The sequence below is a fragment of the Anser brachyrhynchus genome (assembly GCF_964034855.1).
Source record: "Anser brachyrhynchus genome assembly, chromosome: 2".
Lineage (NCBI taxonomy): Eukaryota > Metazoa > Chordata > Aves > Anseriformes > Anatidae > Anser > Anser brachyrhynchus.
In genome coordinates, this window is record NC_137695.1 from 82,527,778 (window position 1) to 82,554,195 (window position 26,418).

General features: G+C 42.4%; 1 protein-coding gene across 2 annotated transcripts in view; it reads right to left on the reverse strand.

The window, feature by feature from the left end:
• Positions 1-26,418, reverse strand: part of DUSP22 (dual specificity phosphatase 22) — a 134,508-nt gene that overhangs the window by 40,975 nt on the left and 67,115 nt on the right. Inside the window, exon 1 of one of the 2 annotated variants that reach the window (XM_080582771.1) lies at positions 720-925. The exons of the other annotated variant lie outside the window; for it this stretch is intronic. Within the exon in view, the coding sequence (XP_080438897.1) occupies positions 720-740 (21 nt within the window). The 5' untranslated portion in view covers positions 741-925. Of the gene's footprint in view, positions 1-719; positions 926-26,418 lie in introns of those variants that run through there. 2 annotated transcript variants of the gene reach the window in all.

A 26,418-nucleotide genomic window follows, 5' to 3' on the forward strand; every position in this document is an offset into this window, starting at 1 on the left:
TCGGCGCTGACAATGAGCCCCCACTGCCAAAAAGCCAACACCCTGAGCAGCTCAGCTCCATCTTCCTTCCTCACCGCGGTCTCCACGGGGCCAAGCGCTTTTCCTGTCCCCCTGGAACGACACCAGCGCCGTGGCCGATACCTGCTGGGCGCTTCGCCTGGCTGGAGCCCGCTCAGCTCCTGGGGCAGGCTCCAGAGGGGCGGCGGGCATTTTTGCAAGCCCACGGGAGGCGGAGGGGCTGAGCTGCTTTGCTCTGGCCCTTGCTGGCTCTGAGGGACGTGGGCTGAGGCCGGGGGGCTTGCCAGGCTGCTGGGGGGTGACATGGGGGCTGGGGATATGGGAGGGGGGAATGGGAAGGGGAGAGGGGGAGGTTGGAAAGGGGGTGCTGGAAGGGGGAGGGCTGCAAGGGGGGTGTGGGAAGATGGGGCTGGGAAGGCGTGGGGCTGTTTCGGGGAGCAGGGCGGCCAGGCGGGGACGGCCGGGGGAGCATCACCGAAACCGGGGCCGCCCCCCCCTCTCCCCGGGCTGCGGCCAGGCAGGAAGCGCGCCCCGGGGAAAAAAATAAAATAAAATAAAACGCCACACACACATTTTAAAAAAAAAAAAAAAAAAGAAAGCAGCCCCGAAACGCGCCGGGGACGCCCTCCTCCCCTCTCCCTCCTTTGTTCGGCGGGCAGGTGCGGGGGGCGGCGGGGCCGTGCACCCGGCGGCGGCGTTACCTTGTTCATGCCATTCCCCATGGCTCCCGCCGCCCGCACGCCGCGGACCGCATGGGGCACGGGCTCACTGCGAGCGAGGGCGGCGGGCAGGGCGAGGCGCAGCCCCCCCGCCTCGGCTGGGCACGGCTCGGCTCGGCTCCCCTCCGCCGCCCCCGGTAGCCGCGCCGCCTCTCCGGGCGGCCGGAGCCGCGGAGCCCCCGCCGCGGGCGGCGCTGGGGGTTGTAGTCCGCGCCGCCGCGCCGCCCAGCCGCAAGCGGGCAGCCCAGAACTACAGCTCCCGGCGGCCCCCGCGCGGCGCGGCCGGCATGCCTGCCCCACCTGGAGAGCCCGGCGGCATGGCGGGCGCCGTGAGGGCGGAGGGGGGCAGCGCCCTGCGGAGCGGGGAGGGACGAGCCGGCGGCCGGCGAAGTCCCTAAATTAGTGCAGTGGGGAAGGAAGGCAGGGATGTAGGGCATGTGCACAGTTCCTCTATGCAAGGGCAGGGCACGATGTAAAATCTTCCCCACTGACCAGCCCGATAACCCGCCCAAGTAACACATCCATAGTGGCTCACGTCTCATCTCCCTCATTAACCAGCCCGATATCCTGCCACAATAACACATCCTTCATGGCTCGCATGCACGAGCAGCAGGAGACATGCTGCTGTGCAGCTCCCTTCAGGTGCTCTGCTCATTTATACAGGCATTGGTACGAAACATACAAGATTTTTCATAAATACTTAAAATATCCTGCAGACAACTGCGTCATTATTCACAGTTGCCTTTACATATATACTAAAAAAATACATGCAGTAACATAACTAAACGGATGTCCGTGTGCCACCTGTGACTCAAGTGCTGTGGCGTTCATAAGGCACGCCTCGGTAGGGCTGAGCAGCTCGGGGGCACCTGCAGCCCCCGGGCACGCACTGGCAGGGTGAAAGATGGAGAACAGGGTAACGCCGACAGGCAACGCAGCCAGGTATCAAATACCTGATGGATGAACTCTGGAAGGGCTGGGAGATAAGGGACTGGGAACGGTACGTAGAGGCAGTGGTTGCCAATACAAGCATGCTCTCAGGGAGTGGTTTCATAACCTGCAGTTGTAATTTAACGTTGGCTGTTGGCAAGCAGGCGGTCACGCATCCTCCGTGCTGCCCTCAGCAGTACGCGTGCCCCTTTCCTTGAGCAACCAGCGAGCCCGTTTGGAGACCCAGCCCCACAGGCGGCTGGGGGCGACAGCCTGCTCCTCACGGGCCCAGACCAGTGCACGAGGAGACTGGGAGCAGACCCACACGCCTCGTCATTAGATTGCCACATCGTCCCAAACCGGTGCTATCCCCACAGAAGCCAACGACACGCTTGAAAGCTAACAGAAGTTAAGCCATCGGGTTCCTCAAACTGGGACACCTGCCTGGAAACCTGGGAAACTCGTGCCTTAAAACAGCCAGGTCATCACCGCAGGTGCTTAATTTTCAAGGGAAGGGAACATGCCCGCCAGCAACGCTGCTGGAGCAGCACAGCCCTCGGCAGCTGATGCAGGACTGACTCTTGAGCTGCCTGCAGCTGGCAGGCCGTTCAGAGCCAGCATCCGTGACAGAGGTGTGCCAAGCGGCTGGCGAGGAGGCAGGCTGCTAGCAAGAGGTTTGCTGAGTAATCTTACCTTGGGCTTGTAAGAGGAAATAAATAAACCAGCATGGGCTGCTGAAGCTAGGCCACTCGTATCTGGACTGGGTGGGCCCGGGAGCACTTCTGAGCTACACCTCAGCCCGTGTTATGGGAGGCTTAGGGCCTCTCCTACCTTCTACATTCCTTGGTTTCTTCCACAGGACCACGGCAGCAGGTCAGTAGGAAGCCATCTTATGCTTCAGCCCGGACCATTTTGGATCAGGATCTTATCTTCACCACGACATCCGCACACAACCTCTGCTCACAGCAGAACAGGGGGGACACCGAGGAGATGCTGCTTTTGCTTTTGAACCATGCCTTAGTCTCCCCCTCCCAGAAGCTCCACAGGCTTTGTGGTGTATATCATGTCTTCAGTCGCAAAAACATCAGAGGAGCTCTTTGTAAGGCTGGAAGGATAGCCACCCGACTTAACGTACTTCACTTCTCTCCTTCCTTCCTCCTCAGTCCTTCTGAAAAGCATAGCAGTGAGCTTTATCACAGATACTGGCTTTAATATTTCATTGGCAGAGCTCTCCAGAATGCAATTTACTTTATTGTCATGCCACACAAAATACAAGTGAGGTCCAAAAGGTATGAATAGCAGCTTGCCATAATAACTACTAAACACATTCTGCCCCCAAAGTGAAAGCACTCTTTTCCAGAAACTCTGGCAAATGGTTTCATTACATGAGACAAAAAGATAAACAATAAATAAAATTCCTGATCTGTGTTGTGCTAAGAGGTCTGCAATAACTGGAAAGCCTCGTGCTCAATATGCTGGAAGTCTTGCCTGGTCACTTCAGTTCCCCATAACTCGGTTTCTCCATCTGCAGAGCACAGTATTTCTGTCCTTTGCAAAGAGCCCTGAAAAGTACTGTGCTTGGGCAATACATGTGAAATCGTTACGTTGTCTTAGGCAATACAGACGGAATACAAGTGCATCTAGCTTAGTCATCTAACATTTTTCTGAATGGGAAGTGTCACGCAGCCTTCTCTCTTTTATTTTCAAGTTTCGTGACTCCCTTCAGGACGTCTACTTCAGCCTGCAGTGCTTTCCCTTATTAGAATTTTATTGCATATGTGCAGCTTTCTACAGTGAAGGAACAAAAATTAGAGTGGGAGAGTGCAACATACCAAGATTAAATAGCAGTGGGAGGAAATCCACATGTACCTTAAACATTTAGGGTGATGTATAGTATCTGCTTTTCTTCCCCACAGCTGTACAGGGGAATCCTGATATAGTTGTCAGACCCGTCTCTCTTGCCAGTTATTCCAAAAACTGATTGTTGCAGTTCTTCGCTGCTGTTTAATAAACTATCACATAATGCATTTATGGAGGCTGGTCTTCAGCAGACCTAAATCAACGCATGGTGTTCATTGATTGTTTCTTCCTGGGATCTTATTCTTTGTCCTTAACATTTGCACTGTTTTTAATGCTTTGAAAGTCCTTTGAAAATGCTTTTAGAAAGCGAGCTATCCTGAGACGACTGGAGTGAATAAACAAACTTGCAAAGAAGAGCAAAAAGCTCTTGCCAGATCTCATAGCTTTCAGTATCCCTGAAAAGAGCCATCACGTCAGAATGGCCCATAACCCCACAGATCTGGGGATGCTTCGACTGCTCTGTGATGTGGGGATGGTAAACTGAGTAATCTCCACTTCTTGACTTTGCACACAAAAGTAACCTGGTGATGCCAAGAGTTCAGCAGCAGCGATCGTCTTCTAGGCAATTGCCTGAAAACTAACAAACAGAAGCAAACTGATACCGAAACTAAGTCGACTTCAAAAAAAAAAAAAAAAAAAAAAAAAGACAAAACTTCTGCTTTGACAGTATGTTGAGCTTGTTTTGTTAAAAATAAATAAGTAAATACTCTTCTTATCCTCTGATCTCACTTTCTGTAAACCCTGGAGTGCTGAGCTCACATTCGGCCATAAGCAAAAGGTATCTCAGCTATCCATGATCTGCCAGGAACTGATAAGACCTGGGCTGGGTTCCCCTGAAGTGGCGTCACAACTTAGTTCTCAGAGGTGGCAAGAAGGGTGATAAAAAGGATAGCTAGTCGGAAATTGTCAGTTTTCCTCTGAAATAGGCTGGTTTGACAGGAAGGAAGGGTTTCACCCGGAAATAAACAACCCCAAGCCTCATAAATATTCGTAAATAACACCAGTCTTGTTTTCTGAGTGTGCTGAGAGGGTGGTCACCTTCTGCCTCACACTCCTCTTGCCACCCCTTCCATTAATGGACAGCATCACCAGAATAAGGAGTGTGAAGATGAAAGATCTGAGCCAGCAGATGAGGCAAAAGTAGCAGAAAGGAGAGTTTTTTTGTAGGCAGACTCCTAGGAAGGAACTGATGATTCAGACAGGAGGAACAACACTAGACAATGGCTGAGAAAACTGTGCAAGGTAATTTAGATGTAGGTTAGCTCCCATGGCAACCGTGTACCAAATTACTGCACTTCTGTGTCTCTAAACCTGCCAGCAGTCACTTTTGTTTGTGTGTTTGTTTTTAAGGCTTTTAAAAAAAAAAAAAGTTAATCCACCTTAATAATCATGTTGGATTGCAAATGAGGTGTAGATGGGATTGTCACGAGCCGCTTGGTTCAAACATTTAGAAGAGAGAAGTAGAAAAAATAATGCCTTGAAAATTCTGATTTTGCTAACCAGTTAAAATATACACAATTTCTTAACCTTTATAGCCATCAGTTCTGACCCTAAACTCATACTGCTTTGACTTTATTCCCCGTGTTTAGCAGGTCAGCCTGACACCTTTACCTCCAGTGCTTATGTAGGAAAGAAATTGGTTCTAGCAGGTCTATTTATTTTTCATTGAGATGTGTTAAAAAAAAAAAAAAAAAAAAGAGTAAGGCATTGTCTACTAAGCCAGGATTTGGGAGAAATACAGTAAAATATTTGATCCCTAAAAGCAAGACTAGTATTTTCAATAGAAGCAAGGCTATCAAAAAACATACTGCAAGGCACGTGTATATTAATAGTTACTAAGAATAGTCCATTGCTGAGTGAGAATGAAAGCATCCAAATGCATTCCCTTGATAAGCTAGGTATGTATTTGTTTCTCTAGGCACACGTCAAAGTGTCCTCAAATGGAAAAACAGCTTTAAGCACTTTTTCCTAAGCACTGCTTCCAGATCATGTATGGGAAATCCTAGGGAAACAGGGTTTTCACAAAACGTCTCTGCAGGAGCCTGTAAACCATAATATCCATTGAACTTATCTTACATAGTCCATGAAGACTCTGGAGTAGAAAGAGATCGGTTTTGAAGTTCCCATAGTAGCTTGGTGACCATCAGTGAGATGTTCACCCCTCAACAGGGAATCACCGGGGTACGATCTGCCTGAGGCAGTAGGAATCTCTGAACCCAGCCACAGAAGCAGCTGTGGTCAGTGCAAGGAGATAGTCCCCCAGCCTTACCACAACCACAGGATACTCATGAGTGTAGGCTGGGGTATTCAGCAGTTGCCACCTGCCTCCAGCCAACACGCTGGGCAGAGATCTTGATTTTGATTACATTTTCCCGATATCTTGTGCTTAATGGAGTATGTCTTAAGATTTCCTGTATTTGGAAAATTAAAAACAGTTAAAGCAACAACTCTCTATCCCATATTTTGTTTTCTTGGCCAAAATCTTTTGGTCTTCTGTTGTAAACCATTAAGATATTCTCAGGTTAAGCATCAGACTCGGTGCCCCTCACCCGCCTGCCTGCCTTCTGGAATTTATTAAAAAATGCATTTTCTCTGTAAGTATTTGGCCACCTGAGACGTAACTTGCTAAAGCCCTGGATCAAAGCGATTACATCATCAATAGGACTGGATCAATACGATTAGGGACAGGAAATAAGTCAAGTACATCCAATATAAAGTGAAATAAGTGAAGTACATCCAATGTTGACATGTAAACCCATACTTTTCTGCACACGGCCTAACTTCAGAGTCATCAAACTAAAGGCATTTTCAGACATTATAATATTGCATATGCCTTGTCTAGCACAACAGGTGCAATCATCAGTTTAGCTGTAAAGTTATGTCACAGAAGAGAAGAATTAGTAGTCGGGGATGGGCCCCGTTTGCTTTCAGGTTGATGACACTTTTACCTTCTTTTCAACCAGTGTCTTTCCAAGGGAAGATAATGTATTCCTGGTCATTAAGCTGATGCCTGTCTCCTTCTGCACCTACTGGACACCTTACAGTTCCCGGACATATTATTCACATCCGCCTCTGAGCTTTTCAAGTGTTTCTGTGATGTTTTAGCCTGGTGTTTCGGAGTCTCAGTCATCCCCTGTGCTAAAGCACCAGTAACACCTAGCAGGCTTCTAACCTGCCGGGGGTTAATTCAGGGTCTCCTTGTGGTCTCTCCTGCGGCTTTTTTGTTTGTTTTGATCCTTTGGTCCTTCACCTGAGACTTGCGACACTGGTTCTCAGATCAAATACTTCTCGATAGTTTCGCTTTCCTTTGTGACCCCAGCTTAGATCAACTCTTCTGTACTGTTCATTTTACATAAGGATACAGGAGCAGATGTATTAGGTCGTGGCAGAGATCTACATAGCTCCGCATCTCGCAGCAGTGACAAGTAATGGACACCTATGAGAAACAGGGTGAGTACAGGGGGTTCCTTCCCCTTTTATATCTTCCAGTTTCTGGCAACCAGCAGTTGAGGTTTTTGAGCCAAGGGGCACACCCAGTCCCTGTCCTGAACATTAAGCTGTTTTTTTGTTGTTGTTGTTTTTAATATTAACATTTACAGTGACTCCAAGATGTCTGTTGAGTGACAACATCTCATTCAGAACTATCTGCATTTGCTAGGGTTGTATTTTTCACAGATTCACTATTTTGTATTCATCAGCACCATATTTTCTTTACCATTATACTACCCAGGCAGCTGATGCAAAATCCCTGTGCTAATTTCTCAGGCAGCTTTTGGTTTTGGCTATTGGAAACAACGTTGTATCATCAGCCGCCTTGGCTATCCACTGTCTTTTCAAGCCCATTTATGAATGCATTGGACAATGCAGGATCTGGCACAGTCTCCTTCCCCTGCCTTCCTCTTGTAACTTCCTTGAATTGTGAGAGATGATCAGTAGCTCCCACCTTTGCTTTTCATCCCCTGTCCAGCTACTGATTCACAAAGGGACCTTCCTTCAAGCTAAGGCTTTTTAATGAGCCCTTGGGGGGTTGTAGGGAATCCTGTGAAAAGTTTTCTGAAAATCACTGGTATGCAAATGCTGGGGGACACTGGAATGGGGAGAAAGATGGGGAACGAGGAAAGGTGAAACAGTTCATCTCTGAGACCAGAAAGTTTCCAGTCTTTCTTATGTCTAAGCCTCCCCTGACCTGAGCAAGTTGTGCCGTCTGCCAGACCACTACGTGTGTGAGAAAGCAGTGCATTTCCACTGAAATCCATCTGGCAATGCTGATGACGCTAGCTGAATATTCTGCTGAGCAGTGGATTTATTAAGTTTGGGTTTATTAGCTCATGTCTTTGAACTTGCTTCTCTAAGTAAAAATCCTCTTGTGTCTTCACTGCAAACAATCATACTTTGATCAGCAAGAGTCGAACCCACTTTGATGGAATGCAAGAAAAACCAAGCTCTGACTGAAGTTGAGGAGGGTTAATGCAGATTTACGCCGAAGTCAGAGAATGCACAGTCAGGGTTTGTACTTGTGCTGCCTAACAGGAACAGTTTATGCTGACAGTGAAGTCAGTGAAGCTTTGTCATTCATTTCGGTAGGAACAGGAACACCATTTGTCGTAAAAGAATTACTTGACACAATCTTTTTTTGTAAATAAAGAAGGAAGACATTTCAGGAAATTTCACAGTGTCTTTTTTCTTTTTATTATTCCTTTACCTGCTTTGATGGTTACTTTATTTGTCGTCTGGCAGAAAATGAAACTCATTTTAATCTCTTCTAATATCCGAATAGAGCTATAATGCATGTAGACGGGCCTGTATTTAGGAGTGGTGCCAACACTGAGTAATTTTAAAATATTATATAGTTGATAATATCTGACCAAATATTCTAGAATAAGTCACTATAGAAATGAAGGTAGGTTTCCTGTGTGGCTTACAATATCATACTAAAATACAAAAGAAACCTGACTAGGTTTCAGTTATGAAATAATAGATACCGAGCCATTTTCAGATTTGCTCCGTATTGCTAAAGTGTTTAAGCAGGTGTGTTTCACAAACTTTGTGAAACAAAAGCTCAGCTGAAAGCAAATCAACATTAGGAAGCAAAACCAGTGCTGAGTGATAGTGCTTAAAAACTGAGAAACACGAGTGGTTTTAAACAGCAACTGAAAAGATGCTTTGATGTTTTTTAAAGCACTGCCTTATACTCTAAAACATGTTATAGTTTTCTGCAGTTACCTACAAGACACTGCATCTTACATTCGCGTTACTTCTGTGGTTTGGACTATACCAATCAAATATTAACTTCTGTCTTGTAATTTGAGCGTGTCAACAATTGTTGAGGATTAGGAAAACCTGCTCATGGACCTAACTGCTAAAAAGCATTTGTTCTTTCCCAGGGCATTATCTTCTGCACACAAACGGGGGAAAATGGCAACGAACCTAAAAGCCTCATATCTCCACGTAACCAACAATTATCCTGTCGGTTCATAAGAAGAGAAAACACCCCTTGCAGCGCATGCAACGCTAGGCAAAAATGTTTGCTGAATTCACCTGATATCTGTAATGCAACATTTTAGCTCCGTCTCAGCTCAGAAAATACCCTTCCCTTGCACTGTAAACTGAATAAAGCCCATGTCTGTGCGGAATGACAAGCTGTCTCTCTCTGAAGCAAGACAAGGCTCAGCCGTAGCACAGGCAGAAGCATTTAGGTCAAAGCCTGCTATCATGGGCAAAGGTGGCCAACGTGACCTGAGGGGAAATTAAGAAAATCTGAAGAATTCTGGCTGATTTTACATACGTCCCTAAAAGCCTTGAATTCATTTGAATTCACTGCAGGCAAATCACTTCATGCCTTAAAGTATACAGAAGCCTTTCGACAGTAGGGCTCGTATTGTATAGCTCTCCAGCGTGACTTAGGAAGATAAGACATGAACAATGGAGAGTTATTAACATGAATAATTTTCCATGCAAATTGGAAGCACCACAGAACAATGCGATGGCTGTAGCTTAATGGCACCAGGTTGTCTGCAGGGCTGCACATAAAATATCACAATAGGAAAGACATAACAAAGACAAAAGCTACTAGAACAAAACTGCTTTCAAAAATGGGCTGGGGCAGCTGGACCACAAGATCCCTTTTCCTGGAAGTGGTTCCAGAGATTCAGTGCCCAGAAAACATGCCTGAAAAGCTAGAGCAAAAAAAAAATATCTGCAGATTTTCCAGACCTGAGGAACACTTCATGAACCCAACACACAAATCTCAACACCTTCGTTAGATCTGTCTTCATTCCAGAGCCTGGAGTCTGCACGACTGACACAGTTGCAAAAGGCTAGCATCTATATTAATAAAACACATTGCCCCTTGCAATACAGCAGGAAAGAGAAACAACATAAAGAGATGAGCAAATTAACAAATTTGTATGTCGCTATTTCAGAAGAGACATCAGTGCAAAGTGTGTAGGAAGGAGGAGAGCTAGTGGAAGTAGCAGGTACAGGGATACGCATCCCCTGGGGTGGGTGGTTCGTGTTGCTACTGTGACTTCCTCAAGACGCGTTTCTGCTTTCTGTGTTGCTCTGAATCATGCCCGAGCAGCAGAGCTGGTGCTGATCCAGGTGACAGTATCTTATGCTGCTTGAAGTAGCAATCCCAAGAAGCCCAAGGGGAAAAGAGTTCACACAGCAAACAAAGCGCAGCTGCTCCACTGGCTCTTCTGTCCCTTCCTCACTAAAGCCTCCCCCACTTGTAAATAACTGACACCCACAGGAGTGACCATACAGAGCAAAAGTTATTCCAGCTGCTGTTTTGGTGGACAGCCTACGTAGTAGCAGGATGCTCTCTGAAGCACGTAGATCTCTTTTGGTTTATTCACTCCAACAGTGGGGATTATTTTAGAACACAAACGACGAAAAAAATGCATTCTGCAGGAAACCAAACAAGGCAAAACACCGACTCTTGAGGAACAGGAGCTATGACATCCCGTCTGTGCTGCAAATTCAGGGTCTGTCTGCCCCAAAAAGAAATTTGAAAGAGACCTTTAGTAAAAGGGGTTGCATTTGCTGAGTCGAATAGAAGAGCTGTATGTCTGCCTTCTAAAACTCCCAAATGTAGTTTATGTTTTACTGGAAACCCAAAGGTCTGGTACATGGAGCCCAGCATTCACTGAAATCAATAGAGCTCTATCTTTTGCCCCTATGTCTGAAAGTCTTCCAACAAGTTTCTGACACGGAAGAGGTCACTCGAGCCATTTCTAGTACCATGGGGGGTAGGGAGAAGTGATTCCTTCAGAATAAGACTGCTCTATAATGATATTTGGTAAGTCTTAATTGCTGCTGCCTCTATGAGCCTTTCTGTGGTTATACAAGGAGGATTTCGGTCTCTGTGCTGTTAGTCTGACACCTTCAGTGCATACTTGATTCTCCACTGAAAACTTTGATACTCACTCTTAAGATCATGAAGTCGGTTTCCTCTACCCATGTGTCAAAGCCAGAATGAGGAAGGAAATATAGATTTCTTTTCTTTATTCTGTTGTAGTGATGAATCATTACTCAATCCAGTAGACAAGGGACGGGTTTTCTGCACATGTGGAAGCAAAATTACCATTTCCCCAGTACATATTTATCCAGCTCCCCTTTTATCTTTTCCCTTAATCTTTGTCCTTCACTCATCTCACTACTCATTTCAGTACCCCAGTCCCTTTCTTGCTCACAAATCACAGCTCCAAGCCTTAGTATCTTTTATTCTCTAGAAAATGTAGAATAATTTATTCTGCAGAATAATAATACACAAAGGATAAATGGTAAGTGGGTCAAACACTAGGTGCAACAGAACACTTGCTTCTCTTTATATACAAGTCTGCCTTTACCTCTGCTTCTGCCTTCCAAGAATCTGGCCTTCATCCACTGAAAATGAAAGCAACCATACAGAGGAGCTTTATTTTGGACCTTTCTTCAAGGGGAGTAACTGATTTTTTTTGTTGTTTTGTTTTGGCTAATCTGTTTTCCAGTGTAAAAGTAAAGTCAGGCTTTCAGGTAAACCAAAATATCTGTTTTCTGTGTGAAAATGACTCCAGCCTGGAAAAAAGATGGCTGAAGAAAGATGTGCGCAGAGATCTATCAAATTATGTGCCACAGGGAAAGTGAACGGGTGATGACTGTTCCTAGCTTTTTTTTTATTTATTTTTTTTTTACCAACACAAGAGCTAAGGGACATCAAATAAAACTTGCCCAGAGCAGGCAGGAACAAAGGAAGTGATCCTTTACACGTTGAGTTAAACTGTTGTGGTCCTTGCTGCAAAAGACTGTGTGTGATAAGGTTCAACAAGCAACTACCAAAATCCGTAAAGGATCGCTAAATAGGAAAGCCTTTGGCAATGGAAGTCCCTGAGCTACACAATACTGAAGGACAGAAGAATATACTGGAATAATTTCACCATAACCTTACTTTACCCTTTTACTCCCTCTTAGGTATTTGCTGTCAGTCTCCCTTGGCAAAGGGCTAAAAGGATATCCAGTCTGACTGGGCATAACTGTTTTTATGCTCTTCAATTTTGACTCAAAATAAGGATCTTTTATGTACAGTAGCATCTACTGCCCGTTGAGCTCAGCAAAGGTACTGTCCAGCTCTGTGAATTCAAAATTAACATCTCAGGGGCAGTTCTACTTTGTAAAGTGGGGTTTCATGTCAGTCATCTTCAGTATTTCCCATCATAAGTGTGCTTATTTTTGTGTATAATATGACAGCATAAATCCAGCCTGATCTCTAGAGCTCAAGGTGGCTTGTTTCCTTCTTGAAATTTGTCTCAAAAGATCATATTGTCTCCCTAAATACTGCTTATGCAAACTCACTGGAATATACTAGAGAACAAAGGAAGCGGTCCTTTATACACTGAGTTAAATTTTGCTGCGTAAGACTGATTTCTTTTTTTTCACACAGAGATGAAGCAAATATTTTCTTAATTGGTCATGACTACAAGATGGACAGAGATAATATCAGGGAAAAAACCTTCTCCGGTCACCAATGCAAGTGATGTCAGCTGCCCCTGCAGAAGGTGGAATTTTTCCATGGTGACTTCAGAATAGAGCCACGTTTCGACCGACATTCATCTCGTCTCAGCATCAGACGCAAATCCCATTTTAGGATGCAGTGAACCTTTGGTGACCCTATCCCAATGTCAGTTTGCTGGCTGACCAGAGAGAAGGTCACTGCTTCAACAAAGATGTGGGAGAAACGGTGATGGTTAGACGGGCAGCAGCAAAGTCAGAAGCACTACACCTCTTGGAAATGAAAGACAGGCCTTGAAGCTCCCTCTAGATTAAGAAACAGAGGAGAAACTTCCCACTTCCTGAGACCAGGTGCACACTTTAGCTGCATCCTAAAACCAGTTTGGCTAAAGTTTGACCTCAAACCACAACTATCCCTATTTCAGTGACACCTCAGCAGTGCAAACCCAAGGGGAGCTATGGCGCAGGTCATCTGGAACTTTTGCAAAGTGTGAGTCTCTCCCTAGGACTTGCAATGTACTGCTCCTACTATAGGTTTTACTTAGCAGCGAAATAAACCTCCTGCTTGCTCTTCAGCTGGAAAGCTGCTACGTGCTTTGCGTGCTTCTCACATGCTTGTGACATTCGAACTACTGTTTCATTATTTTGTGGCCCCCCCAGACACCTTTTGATAATAAGGTACTTCTGCCTTGCCTTGGGCAGGCTGTCACTCGTGTGTGTGTGGCAGGTGAGAAAACTGAGTAGGTCTGGCACCTACAGAAGTACATGATATTACTAGGTTATAAGTTGTAACTCCCAGTCTCAAATATGATTACTTATGCATTTTTTCCATCACAGCTAATATTCTGAGTAGTTTCAATTGTCATCTCTGGGTAGAATTCTCAAAACCACAAAGTGTCAACCTAACTCTGCTTCCACCAAAGTCAACAGCATTTTTATTGAATTTGTTTTGCGTGATGGTTGTGCACTACTAGGCATTTCTGAAAGTCAAAAAGATCCTCCAGACCCTCTACTGAAGACATTCTGGCTAAATTAAATCCTTGTTCCTAGTCCTGGTTCTAGTTCCTCAGAATATTTTAAACATTAGGAGAGGTATCTGACCACAAATAAATCACACAGGTGAGGGCATAAACTTGGGATCAAAATACGTGCAGGTCAGACATTGAAAGAGTTAACATCTACAGAATCATATGAGTTAACTGGCCACCTAACAATGCAAATAAAACCTAAATTCTCTTATCCCTAGAGCTCATAGGAGCTTTTTTTGCAAAGGCTTGACTATTGCTGCCATACTTTAAGGGCTTATATAAAACTGCTGTTGACCTGCCACTCCTGCAGCCTCACTCACTGTCAACTTCTGGCACTTCATTCTAATGCTGCAATCATCTTTTTCAAATTAAATGATTGTACCCTTCTCCAACATGGCCATCTAGAGTTTCATGCGTGGTCACAGGGCGGGTGGTTAAGCACTCCAACAGGTGCCCAGGGAGACTGTGTGTAACCAAAACCCAAAGAAAGCTTGGACTAAGCAACTTATGGAGACCCCTTTCAACCTGAATTAGTCTCAGATTCAATGACTCTGCTTCTTTTTTCCTTAAATCACTGCTAAGAGATCTCCTGTAAAAACACAGAGATAGTAGCTCTTCACTAATAGCCTTAGCCTCACAGATTATTTTTTTCCCTGGGCCTTTCTTCTGCCACCATAATGAATACCCTCCTCACATATTTTATCATAGTGTCTACCATCAGTTTTAAAGACAACACAGGCAAAACGTTTAAGCCTTTCTCCCCAAAACCTTTTGCACAGTCTCAGTCATCAAGGCAACACAAACATCTTCTGCTCAGTCTCACTATTATGTGCCATCGTTTACTTCTCCAGCTCTGGAAACCTACATATTCCAGCAGTATCCAAATGTTACAGTTCCTTTGCACATCAGCTTTCTAAAACTCATCCCTCCCTTTCACTCATCAGGGATCCAAGACAGGGAGCCAGAGATCTGAGTTTTAAATTTAGCACTATATCTACTTCTATACATTTTTCCCTGCAGTCTTTGATGATTCATTTAAGATATTCTAGAGCATCAAGGATTTTTTTGCTTTCCATTATTTTCCTTTTTGCTAAAAGTGTTGATCTCCTCAGCTCATTAATAAAATAATTTCTGTAAGCTAAAAAGGAAAATGAATTCCAGATCTTTGTTCTCTCAGTTCTCACATCCTGCCTTTTTTATTGGAAGACAGGAAGGGTGGTAGCAAAGATACTGGATTTGAGATTCAGAAAACTTGGGGTTATTTCCTGCGTTTGGGAAGGTCTACACTGCTATGAGGAGCTTCATGCGAATTAGTTCAGAGGCAAAGGTAGTTCCGCTGGAAAAACATGAAGACTTTAAAAAGTCTAATTTACTCTGTGAAAGTAGAGTTCCTTATTTAAAGCTACCTTTGATAAATTTATTACCAGACTGAAGTCTAGAGAGGGTAAACATAACCAAAGACCATGCTAAAAACTGCACATCAGAAAAATGAGGCTAACACCAGTTCCTCACTCTTACCCTTCTTCATCTGCTTATGATGATCTTAAGATCTTTGCAGCAAGAATGTATTTTGTTTGGAAAGCCAGACATCCACTCTTTTTAATGAGTGCATGGTTTTAAGCAGAAATTAAGAGAAGACCAAAAGCTTTTACTGCTTTATCTTTTAAAGGCCAGTCTTTTAAGAAAAACATCTTCCTCTGTGCTGCAGCCTTTCAGAAGAGATTCCTACCTTCTGAGATTAATTTTTGTCATTTAATCTTGGTCCTGTAAGTAAGGCTAGGAAATGCAGCTGAAACTAAAATCTTCCATACAGTTTCTGTTTTCTCTGAACATTTTTGAATATCAGGTGACACATGTGGGTGGGGGAAATTGTAGATTAGCCTTAACCAAATCTCAGCTTTTGCTGGAACTTCCCAAAGCCTTTCTCACCCTTTGCTCCTGACTAAAGTTTTGCTAGTTTTACTAGTTTGGGTGCATTCCAATTAGAACTTAAATTTAGTTTTGGTTTGCTGATTTGCAACGTCCCAAGTACTTCCAAGTTTCATTTCATCATTCAGATTTATCCATTTGGTCTTGAGTCCTGAAGATAGCTCTAAAATATCACCTTGTCACTGAGCATGCAGACCACATTCAAACAAATCTTCAGGTGATTTCCAAAAGACTTTTAATCTGAGTAAGGAAGAAGTCAACGGGGATAAAATTTACAGGACTGAAGCCTGTACAGAGTGAACCCATACTAACAGCATCTTCATCATACCATTTTAGAAAGAAAAGATGAAAAGTAACTTCATTATTTTTCAGGGTAGAAAGATGACTCTTTCCAGTACCCATTAGAAGATGAACTTTGCAATGTAAGAGTGTAAGTTCCTAAAAAGAGGTCTGGAAAGTGAACAAACAACCCAGAACAAAGTGAGATCTTTCAACACTCTTTCTCAAGATGAAAACATTAGTCTTCATAAAAGGAAATGGGCAATGTAAACTTAGAGCTGGAATTCATTATCAAAAAGATGTTTGTGGAAATAGATCGATTTCACCGGAAAAAGCCAAGCAGGGCAAAAGCGTTAAGATGAATCTTTACAGCTAATGTCGAACTGCATGGGTCTCCTTTCTGGTTGGGAACATTAAGGAGTTTCAGAATATGTACTAGATCATACCAGAAGCCACCAATTTCTTCCAAGTGATAACTGACTAAACACGCTGTGATTTTCTTCCTTACGTTAGCATGCTTTCAGTTACTCATGCTTTTCCCTTGGCTTTCTCCCTCTTCTCACCTCACAAGAAGTTTTTTACCTGCTTTTCCCCTTTAGTGTCTTCTCTTGCCACCACAATCCTTCCTTCTTCAAGCTCCTGGTCTACTTTGTACCTTCTTGCATCACTCCCTCTCTTTCATGTCTGTCTGTTTCTCTTCCCTACACAAACAGCCTTTTGTTTATACTCTGTCTTTAAGTCTGCTGCTTCTACAGCTTTTTTTTCCCTGCTCATCTTTTGAAGAATAAGATTCATTAGGGAGCAGGTACATGTATTTTTTATCAATAAGGCAGAAGGACTAAAGTTACAACCAAAATTTACATAAAAGAAATCGATACAAATATGAGCAGCAAATTTCTCTGTCTAAAATCAGTGCAGTGTTGACATAGCTCTTCCTGTTGATTTTAAAATGTATTTTTCTGGACTCTACCAATTATTCCTAGTTGTTAAGTTCCAACATCTGTTACTTTTCTTCCTTTTTCACCATGTACTTTTATTAGCTTGGGTTTCTTTCAACTAGTGCATTGCATTGGTGTGTTTGGGGGCATTTATTTATTTATTTATTTATTTATGGTATTTTTACAAAAGCAGCTACTTAGTTTTTATTCTTACATGTATTTTCACTTCTTCTGACTAATTCATCCTATACTACCAGTCTTCTCCCTTAAGTAGCTACAGCTATTTTCTGCAGGCTTGATACTGGGAACAGGAAAGAGCTCTCTCTTTCAGAATTATTTTGCAGTGTGGTCTAACTTCACAAGTAAATCTAAGTAATGATTTCAGATACTCCAAGTTATTGAAGTTGTTTGTTTAATTACATCTTAGGCCTCCTCCAGTTTAGCTCCTGGCAACTGAATTCAACTAAACCATTCTCACCATAGCCTCCAGTGCCTTTTTAACTAAACCATACAACTGCAGCACTGTGGTCTTCCCATTTTGGGGTCTGCCAGTTGTTCTTGACAAAGCTGCCATCTATTTCTGAAAGTTTGACATTCACTGGCTTCAGGGTCTCCGTTCTCTCCTAATTCTCCTCCACCTCGGTGACAGTTTACAAAGCTGTTTGCAGGCCATCTATATTCCCCCCTCCATCACTTCAAGAGGGACAGAGTGTTCTGTCTGCTTTTAGCTCTTTTCTCTTCTTCTGCCCCTTATCTCTAAATAATCACTCCCCCAATGCACTTAACAACTTCATGCTCACAGCTTACAAATCCACGTTTCCACTCTAGGCATGAATCATTTTCGCTTAGCTAACCACTCAGCATGTCTTTCTGACAGCTCGCAGTGGATGTGTAATCATCGGTGTAAGCTTAATATGGTTAATCGTCCTCCCCCAGTCATTTCCCACCTGCCCCTTTTTTCTCTCACAGTGGAAACATCACCATCCTGCCTCTCATTTGGGCCCATAAAGGCAGCATCATGTTCAGCTTGGATTTCTCTCTTGATCCTCGTGCTAGGCTACAAATAAAACTTGCAGATACTTTCTGAATAACAACCTTAAATATAACGTTTTTTTCTGTTCATCCAACTATAACTTTGGTTTGTTTCTCATCATGTATTATCTCAATTCAGTTGGACTTGATGATCTTAGAGGTCTTCTCCAACACAAATGATTTTATGATTCTGTGATACCTGCAATAGTCTTTTTCTTTTCCTAGCTTTGTCAACACCATTCTGTGCTGTGCAAATATTTCAGCAAAGATGAAATTTTGTACCTTGATATATTGATTTACTTTGCTTTTCCTGGGACATCTCTCCTCTTATTCTTGTTTTTCTATCATAATAAATACAACCCTACCAGTCTTGTGTTTGTGGGACCTGTCACAATATAGCCCTGATGTACTTACTGCCTTGCTTGCTATTGAAATGCTGAGTAGAAGAGGGGCTTTTCAAACAACCTGTGGCACAGCCACCTGTTAAATTTTGAGATGTACACCTCTGCATTTCCTTCTATCCTATTTATGTGTTCCTTCACATTTCCCTTTAAAACGTTCCTGTGTTGTAAATCCTCAAAAAAATATGCTATATTGAGATCAATTCAAGTTCCCTCTTCATCACCAGACTGTGTTCCTCTGCTGTGTCTTTGAGTTACTCTTAGATTATAAATCTCTAAGAGGAGAGGACAGCCGTGATAGCAGTGGGTTGTGTGCTTCCTGAGTAAAAATTCTGAAATTATAGAAATACATGCAACTGAATAGATAAGTGAATAAGTAATAACTATGTTATCCTTGAATTAAGCAGTTCTCTTACTACTACTGAATACTGTAACACTTCAGTAAATTACACATCTTCCAAATAAAATTTGCTTCTAAAGTATCCTGGCTGAGGTTTGTAAATGCTTGCATAATTCAGATGATTGTATACAAAATTACACAATTTAATCATTCTTAGGTTCTGAATAAGATCCATCAATAGCTTCCTTATTCCACCACAGTCAAGTAAAATGAGCATACGGCAAAGAATCCAATACACTCACAAAGTGTTGCACAAAAACTAGCGCAAATAAGTCTTACTCTAATTTCCAGGCACAACACCAATAACAACATATATTTTCAGTCTGGACACTATGGGAATCCAATAAGCAATAAACAAACAAATACAGTGCAAACACAAGAGTTCTGCTGACTATGCTCCCTAGCACTTATATCTGAGCAGATTCTTTAAAAATACTGTTTTATAAATCAGCATCCAATTCATTGCAGAGATACGTCTACACGTGCCACTAGTGGAATACAATATGAATGCCAGGTGAGGTGATTATGATGTTGCATGACCGAAAAAAAGGCTTTTGACATATTGCGATTTCTTTAATCAGTGCATATTATTGAGCTGTATGTAAGGTTTTAGAATACCATCAACAGCAAGAACAGCCACAGAAAATCTCCTAAAATTGATGGAAAACAAAAAAGTGAATTGGCAGCCAAAGAACATTTATAAATATATCATATAACCACTCGCTATACAGAGGCACATGTTAAAAAAAAAAAAAAAAAAAAGGAAAGATAGAAATTTAGGCAATTATAGTAATCACTTAAGAAATACAAATTCTACACATTATGTGGACTTCTTAAGAAACAAAAGTAATTTTTAGATTTTTTTCCTGAAGCTAAATGAAACAGCTCTCATTACATGCTATGAGGCATGCTGTAACTAATGTAACACTATACTCTGAGTTACATAGCTGATTCATTTAAGGAGATGCCAAGATAAGGAAAATAAATCTGTGTTTTTCACCTTTTAGGGAAGTTCTTATGAGATGCAAAACTGATCGACATTTTTATCAACACGTGAAATCTCTCAATACTTTTTCTGCTGTCTCCTAAGAGTTTTCACAAGATGGGGAAAAAACAGCACTGTACTCTTTCTAGTCCTTCCTTACTTCATCTGCAGTAAGATCAAAACTCTAATACTTCTATTATCATTCAACTAGAAAATGATAATCTGGTTGAAAGATCCGGTGAAAGAAATAGAAAAACTTCCATTGGTTTGGACACGTTCAAAGTTGATGTTCAAAAGACTTCTTTGTCTGAGCTGTTGTCACACACACACACACAAAAAACCAACTACCTAAATGGATGCAAATGTAGATAAATTTTCACTCTAAACACAGTGTAGAATGATGTCCACAGTTAACACTGGTCACACCAGTGATCGGTTAGATCAATGGTATAATACCAATGGTATAATACCAATAATCAAAACTGGTCCTGAAAATAAATGTTGAAAGAGTGGGTTCAACTTCTAAATATTTTTACAAGAAGCTGAGCTACACAACATGCTTCCTACTGCACCACACCTGCCCTTGTATACACTCATATATAAATATATACCCTACCTACAAGCTTGAGACCCAACGTGGTAGATAAAATTTCTACATCCCAACTAATGTGCCTGAGTTATTTGAGTATTATTTTTTTCTTCCTGCAAACGTCAGAGGCCTCCTCTGTTACTCTTTCATCTGGCTAAATCCTGACGTGTTCATTCAGCTTTTCCCCAGTGCTTTATCAGGCAAAATTTCCCATCACTTTCCACACCTTGCTTTCACAAACTTCCCAAACTCGCCATTTCCAGGGAGTGAGACCAAGATGGGCCAAGCTTGTTTCATCATCAGACTCCCAAGATCCAGTTATGCTTCCTGAAGACTGTCTACACAGATGCCTTCATTTCTTTGAAGCAATTTCTAGGTCCTTTACACCCCTCTCTCCTCTTGTCCAGCTCTCTGGGACTCCCCCACTTGTGGCTGAACGTGGATTTTCCCCTAAAGGGGGAAGTTCCCCAGAGCAGAAGGGACCCACAGAGAAATGAACGTCTCCAGTTGTACTGAGCATTGTACAGATTCCCCAAGGGACTGACGGAGGGACAGTGAATTTCTTCCTTTGAACTAACTCCTCTCTGAATCTTGTACTCATACAACAGAAAAAAAAAAAAAAAAAAAAGGCAAACGTTGAAAAATTTGAACAAGAGTCAAAGAGTTATGACAGTCTATTAGAGGATGCCTAGGCAAAAGTGGAAGCAGGGATAAAGAGTATCATGCATGCACGTTTCTTGCAATACTGGATGATCTCATTAAGACTGCAGAGAACCTGAGGACCATGTTGTGCTATATCACACTTGAGAAACAGACAGAGCAGCAGAAACTCTCAGGAAGGCTCTGAGAGAGAGAGTTGTCCCAAGCAATGATTTTCAGATCTAGCCCAGGGTGTCTCTGAGGGACATAACCCATAACAGGAGGGCAGGATAAGCAAATCCAACCGGACTTGGAAAGAGTCTGCCTGTGTCTGAAGATACAGCTTTCCTGGTAAATCATTCTCCTTCTGAGAAATTGCTGTCCTACTGTTTTGTCTGATTATAACTCACGAATCCACTTCTCCTTTCAGAAGAGGTAATAGGAGTTTGACCTCCACGGCATCATGAAAATTGAAATGCATATGGTGCCAGACATCATTCCAATAAACTTAGTGTAACTCCACTGAAAAAGCAGGGATGGCAGCGAGATAATCTCTTCCTTAGGTGCTATTTTCCCTCCAACATCTATCGCTTTACAAACTTCCCCTTTTGTTCCATTCTATACTATGTTCTGTCTTCACAATTCACAAACTTTCTATTCTCCATATTCTTCTTCTTTCATTTTGGTTTAATGATTCACCCTGTGTCCTCTTTGGGGTCGAGAACAGCTTCACATGATACGATGAGTGTGAAACGTGGGGGCATTTACAGGAACTTGGAAGCAATTCTATAAACATTCCTCTCAAGAAAGGAGCTTCATAAGTCAGATTATTTTTTTTTTTCAGATAAAGTAGTTTCACAGAGTGTCTTCAGTGGTTTCCCTTTGTATGAAGAAAGAAACTAAAAATTATTATTGTATCACAATGGTGTGATCTGAACAGTTTCAGACTAATCTTTAATTAGCTCAACTCTTTTTGTGTCTGATAGTGACATCTTTTGTTTTTGCTGAAGTAGTGCAACTAATGTTCTTTTCTTTGGATCATTTCTTTGAAAGGGGAATTTCGTAACTGCAGTTCAGTGGACACACTTTATATAGTATGAATCCTTTTATCCACAAGTCCAGTTCTGTCTCTTATCTTGTGCTGAGGATGAAATCAAGATTCAGACAAACACTGAAATTCGTGTATCTGGACTTGTAACTGAATCAGATCCAGGAGCTTCTCACTTGACATCCCACTTCCTTCCATATCTCTGCACTGCATCTTGAGATACAGAGATATTCTACTAAAGCCTTATGCCACAGACACTAATTAATGCTAAATTATTACTTTCTCCCCCTATTTTAAGAAGACTTGAGTGAGAAAGAGCCATAGGGAAAAAAATCTGTATTAATAGTTTCCTGTGGGTGTCTATCAATAAATCTTGTCATAATCTAAATCAGGGACCAACTTTTATGCGAAGAATATGAAAATTAAAGAAATTAAAAATGAAGTAAGACTGTGAATCTCAACTCTAATATTCTCTTTTCTTGCATGCACAGATATTTGAATAGTATCTTCACTACCAAGGAGAAAAATGAGCTTTGATAATCATGCAACCAAAAATCCTGGGGGGAAAAAATGTTGTTCAAGTAGTTGTTGTTTTTTTTTAATGTTTTCCAAAATAGCATATTATGCAAAATAACTAAAAAGCATTAAAAAAAAGAAACAACAACAACAATAAAGCATGAAAATGAGTTTCATTTAGAGACTGGAAATGAGTTTATTCACACAAGTGTTGCCTGGATAAACTTGGGTTCAGATTTAAGCTTTCACAAGATATAATGCTCTCCCTCAGGGAGAACAGGGAACATGACCCTAATTCACATTAAGCAGTGCATCATTTGTCAGGCTCAATGCACAGGTACTCAGGCCAAGCTTTTTCAAGTGTAATCTGTGTGCACTCCCTGTCCTGAGTTTTGCTTTACTGTGGATTTGAGTGCATCCAAAATCTCAGTGAAAAATACTCCAGATCCAGGCTGACATTCTGTGAGATGGCCGTACTTTGTTTTACCTCAGTAAATGACCCTAGCCCAGCACTTCAGAGAGTCAGCCATCAGAAAGTACCTTTTGCTTAGCCTGACACACAGCCTGAGGCTATTGTCACCACCCTGATCTTAGCACACAATTTATTTCAACTTGTCTGGCAGGAAGTCCAGGTACTGAAGGCTGTAGCAACAGTAAATGCTGCAAGTAATTCTCTGTCGGAGCCTATGAATTTAATTAAACACCTGTCTGTGCTTACATTATAACTGCAAATAATTTCTGCCCAGTGTGGCACAGTTATGGGTGAAACTAGCAGCTGCACCTAGTCTAATAATGCTACAGTGAAAACCCTTGAGAGATTTGACTCTTCCTCTACACCTTTCCCCCCTTGGCTTCCCCTCTTCAACTCTCCCTGTAGGTCATTCGTTCCCGTTCTAAGGGCAGATTTCCAGAGACCTCAATTCCACTGTGCACAATTTTCTCCAGGAGGTATCTGCCCGTTGTCAGGAACTAACAGGGATTTTTCAGACTTCAGACAGGTGACTCCTTCTTTGATCAGCCACACTGTGTTAATCAGGGAAACAAACAACTGCGGCATTTGGAAAGAAACAGCCACCTCCTCCACATGCTGGACATAGGGCCTGTCAAGACTGTGCAAAGCTTTTGTACCCACACCCAAAGCGTGGAGAGCCTCTACCGCTCTGTGCAAGATAAAGAAAAGGGACCTCCTTGCAAGTATAGCTGCAACCCTACACTGCTCTAAAAACTTTTCTCAGTGGGAGTAGCGAGATGAACCAGAAGCTGGCTTTGCTGCTGAAGGTGCCAGATGGGACTTGGAAAGCTTGCCATAAAATGTGAGCCACAGAAAACAACTTTCCAGGAAAAGTCCCAGAAACTACCAGTAGGAAAAAAAGCCCGTGGAAAAGACGAGTCATAATCTTTCCCAAGAAAAACTGGCCTCACTTCACATATCACTGAAACACTCACTCCCCTAAAACACTGAAGGGAATGACAACGTACCAGACTCAGATGAAGGTGACCGTGCAGTTTACCAGCTTCCAAAACCAGTATAATATCTGTATGATCTGCCTTTTGTTCTGTACAAAGCAAAGAAAGACTTCTAAAGAAACCCCATTAGCACTGTAGGGTGCACACAGACCATTTGTTATGGATATGAAACACCAATCTAGCTACTTGGGGATCCTTGCTGTAGCAGGGCTGCAGTGATCTTCAACTCATTTCAAACAGGGAAGCACACCCAGTAATGACAGCTATTTAGAGGAAGACCACAGTTTCTACACGCTAACCAGCACACGCAGATTCCTCATAATGCTCAGAGGCAAAAGAAAACCTTCCACAGCAGGGCCATTTCAATTTCCTTTGCTGCCAAGTGTCGTATTTCCCTTGTGATCCCTGTGAAACTTTTTGCAATACTACCATGTTTTGCTGCTTTCCCATTACCTTGCAGCAGAAACTTGGAAGAAAGCACTGAATGGTATAAAGGCAACCCCAAATTTGTGGCACTTTCACAGTATCCAAGCTATTCAGGTTCTCTTCTGCCATAAGACTGAACAGCGCTGGGCAACTTCCATCATCTCTGTGCTCAGTCTAATGCAAGAACAACTTATTTTTTACAGGAGTACTGGATGGTAATCATATCAAACAGGCAAGTGCTATGCTAGTGGAGTTTTTCAGATACAACAGAGAAAATTTTGTTCACCACCATTTATGTGCTCTTTAAGAAGAGGGGCTGGGTGGAGGGGCAGAGGAATTCCCCTGGGTTGGAGACCAAGTCGTAACATTTCGGAGTTTTCTTTAATTATTAACCTAATCTTGACCCGTCAGTTCCAGAAAGAGCATACAACGCCTTTGATCATCCTCGTTACCTTTTGCCTCTTACTTGCAGAGGATGTGGGTGATGTGGGCTACCAGAAAATGTAGGTAGAGTATCTTTCTCTTGCTTGAGAGCACATTTCACAGTGAAACTAACCGTTCATTAATAACTCCGCACAATAGTCTTGGGCCCTATTAGCATCTGTCTGTGAGATATCAGGGAAGCCAAAATGCAAACACAATGTTGCGTCCCGCAGGCTCATCTCTGAGTCAGCCTTCCATCAGGGGCAACAGCCAAAGACACTGTGCTGCTGCCCTGTGGAGGAGAGAAAGCCCACCAGGACCCTCCTGCCAGTTTTGGCAGACACAGGCTCTAAAACTCAGCGCCGTGGTCAAATTCAAACCATCGGTTACAGATTCCCACTGGTACGGATTCTAACTGGCCAAGTTCTACTTGAAATAAACTTGAAATAGATTTAACTAAAATTGAATTTAAAATGTTGTTTCATTCTTAACTTTCCTCTCTAGTTATTTGAATACCATTGTTGAGTACAGTAAATACAATTTTTCATTTTTTCTGTATATTTTGGCAAACCTTTGGAACCCTGGTAATGAATCAAGCTACAGTAGTGTAAGAAAATTACTTTCAAATTTGCCAGGCAAATCCTAAATTTACATAACAATGTGACCTTCCTGCATATTTGCAATATGTTGATAACCAGTGGAAATAGGGTTATTGAATCTCCCATGTAGTTTCCATGAAAGTAAACTTTCTAATAATGGGAGAGAAGAAAAGGAATTGTTTAGAAAGGGAACTATATAAGCCTTACAAATTAAAACATAAGAACTACTGTTCTAGAGGGAGGGAAAACGCTCTCTGTAAAAAGTACATGGGATTCCACTAAGCAGCAAATAAAGATTCATTGATTTCTCTGCAGTTTCTGTTTGTTTTATATCCATATATCAAGTTTTTGGACCTCTCAGAGAGGAAGTACTTACCATGGAAATTGAGGGGAAAATGGCTACCTCATTTTTGTTGACTTAGTTATGTGTAAATGTTTAATAACAAATTCTACTTTGGAAAAAAATGAGGAATCTGTGCTTTAGTGCAGGCCTTATATTCTGTCCTCTACTTTTATCGCTTATGTGAATATACGCTTTTCAAAGAAGTGCATGTATAACTACATATATTTAGTGACAATAAGAAAAAAATGATCATAGAAAAATGAAGGCAAATGTATATGACTGGAGATGTACTGGTTTTACTCTTATATACTAACTCATTGGAGCCTTGGATCTGATTAAGCTATGTCTGGCACACCACTTAAGCAAGAAGGCAATCAAGGGTGACGTCTATAACATACCCAGACCCTTAAGCACATGGGGAGGAATGGGAGGGATATGACGGCATGCAATGATTTTCCTGGAGCCAATATGCCAGAATGCTATGTTTTTCTCATGCCTCTAAACGAAAGAAGTCTTCAATGGTCCTGGCCTGGTTCGCCATCAACTGGGGGCTTCCCTTGATGGGGAAATCCCTAGCTTCTCTGTTGTAGTGACTTTCCAGCCATGAAAGAGACTGGAGGATACCCTATGAATCAGACCCCTGACATTAACTTGAGTGAATTACATCAAATTCAATGAAAAGAATTCTTATGACATTAAGACTGATATAAAAAAAAAGCACAAATAGCAGCCCATCAGTACACTCACTATTCAATTCCTGATGCATCTTTCAAGTCCAGACTCAGTTTTCTCAAGGTGAACACAGAAAGACTTGGCAGAAATCCAATTTGTATAAATTGTAAAGTATCGGTGATACTTCAC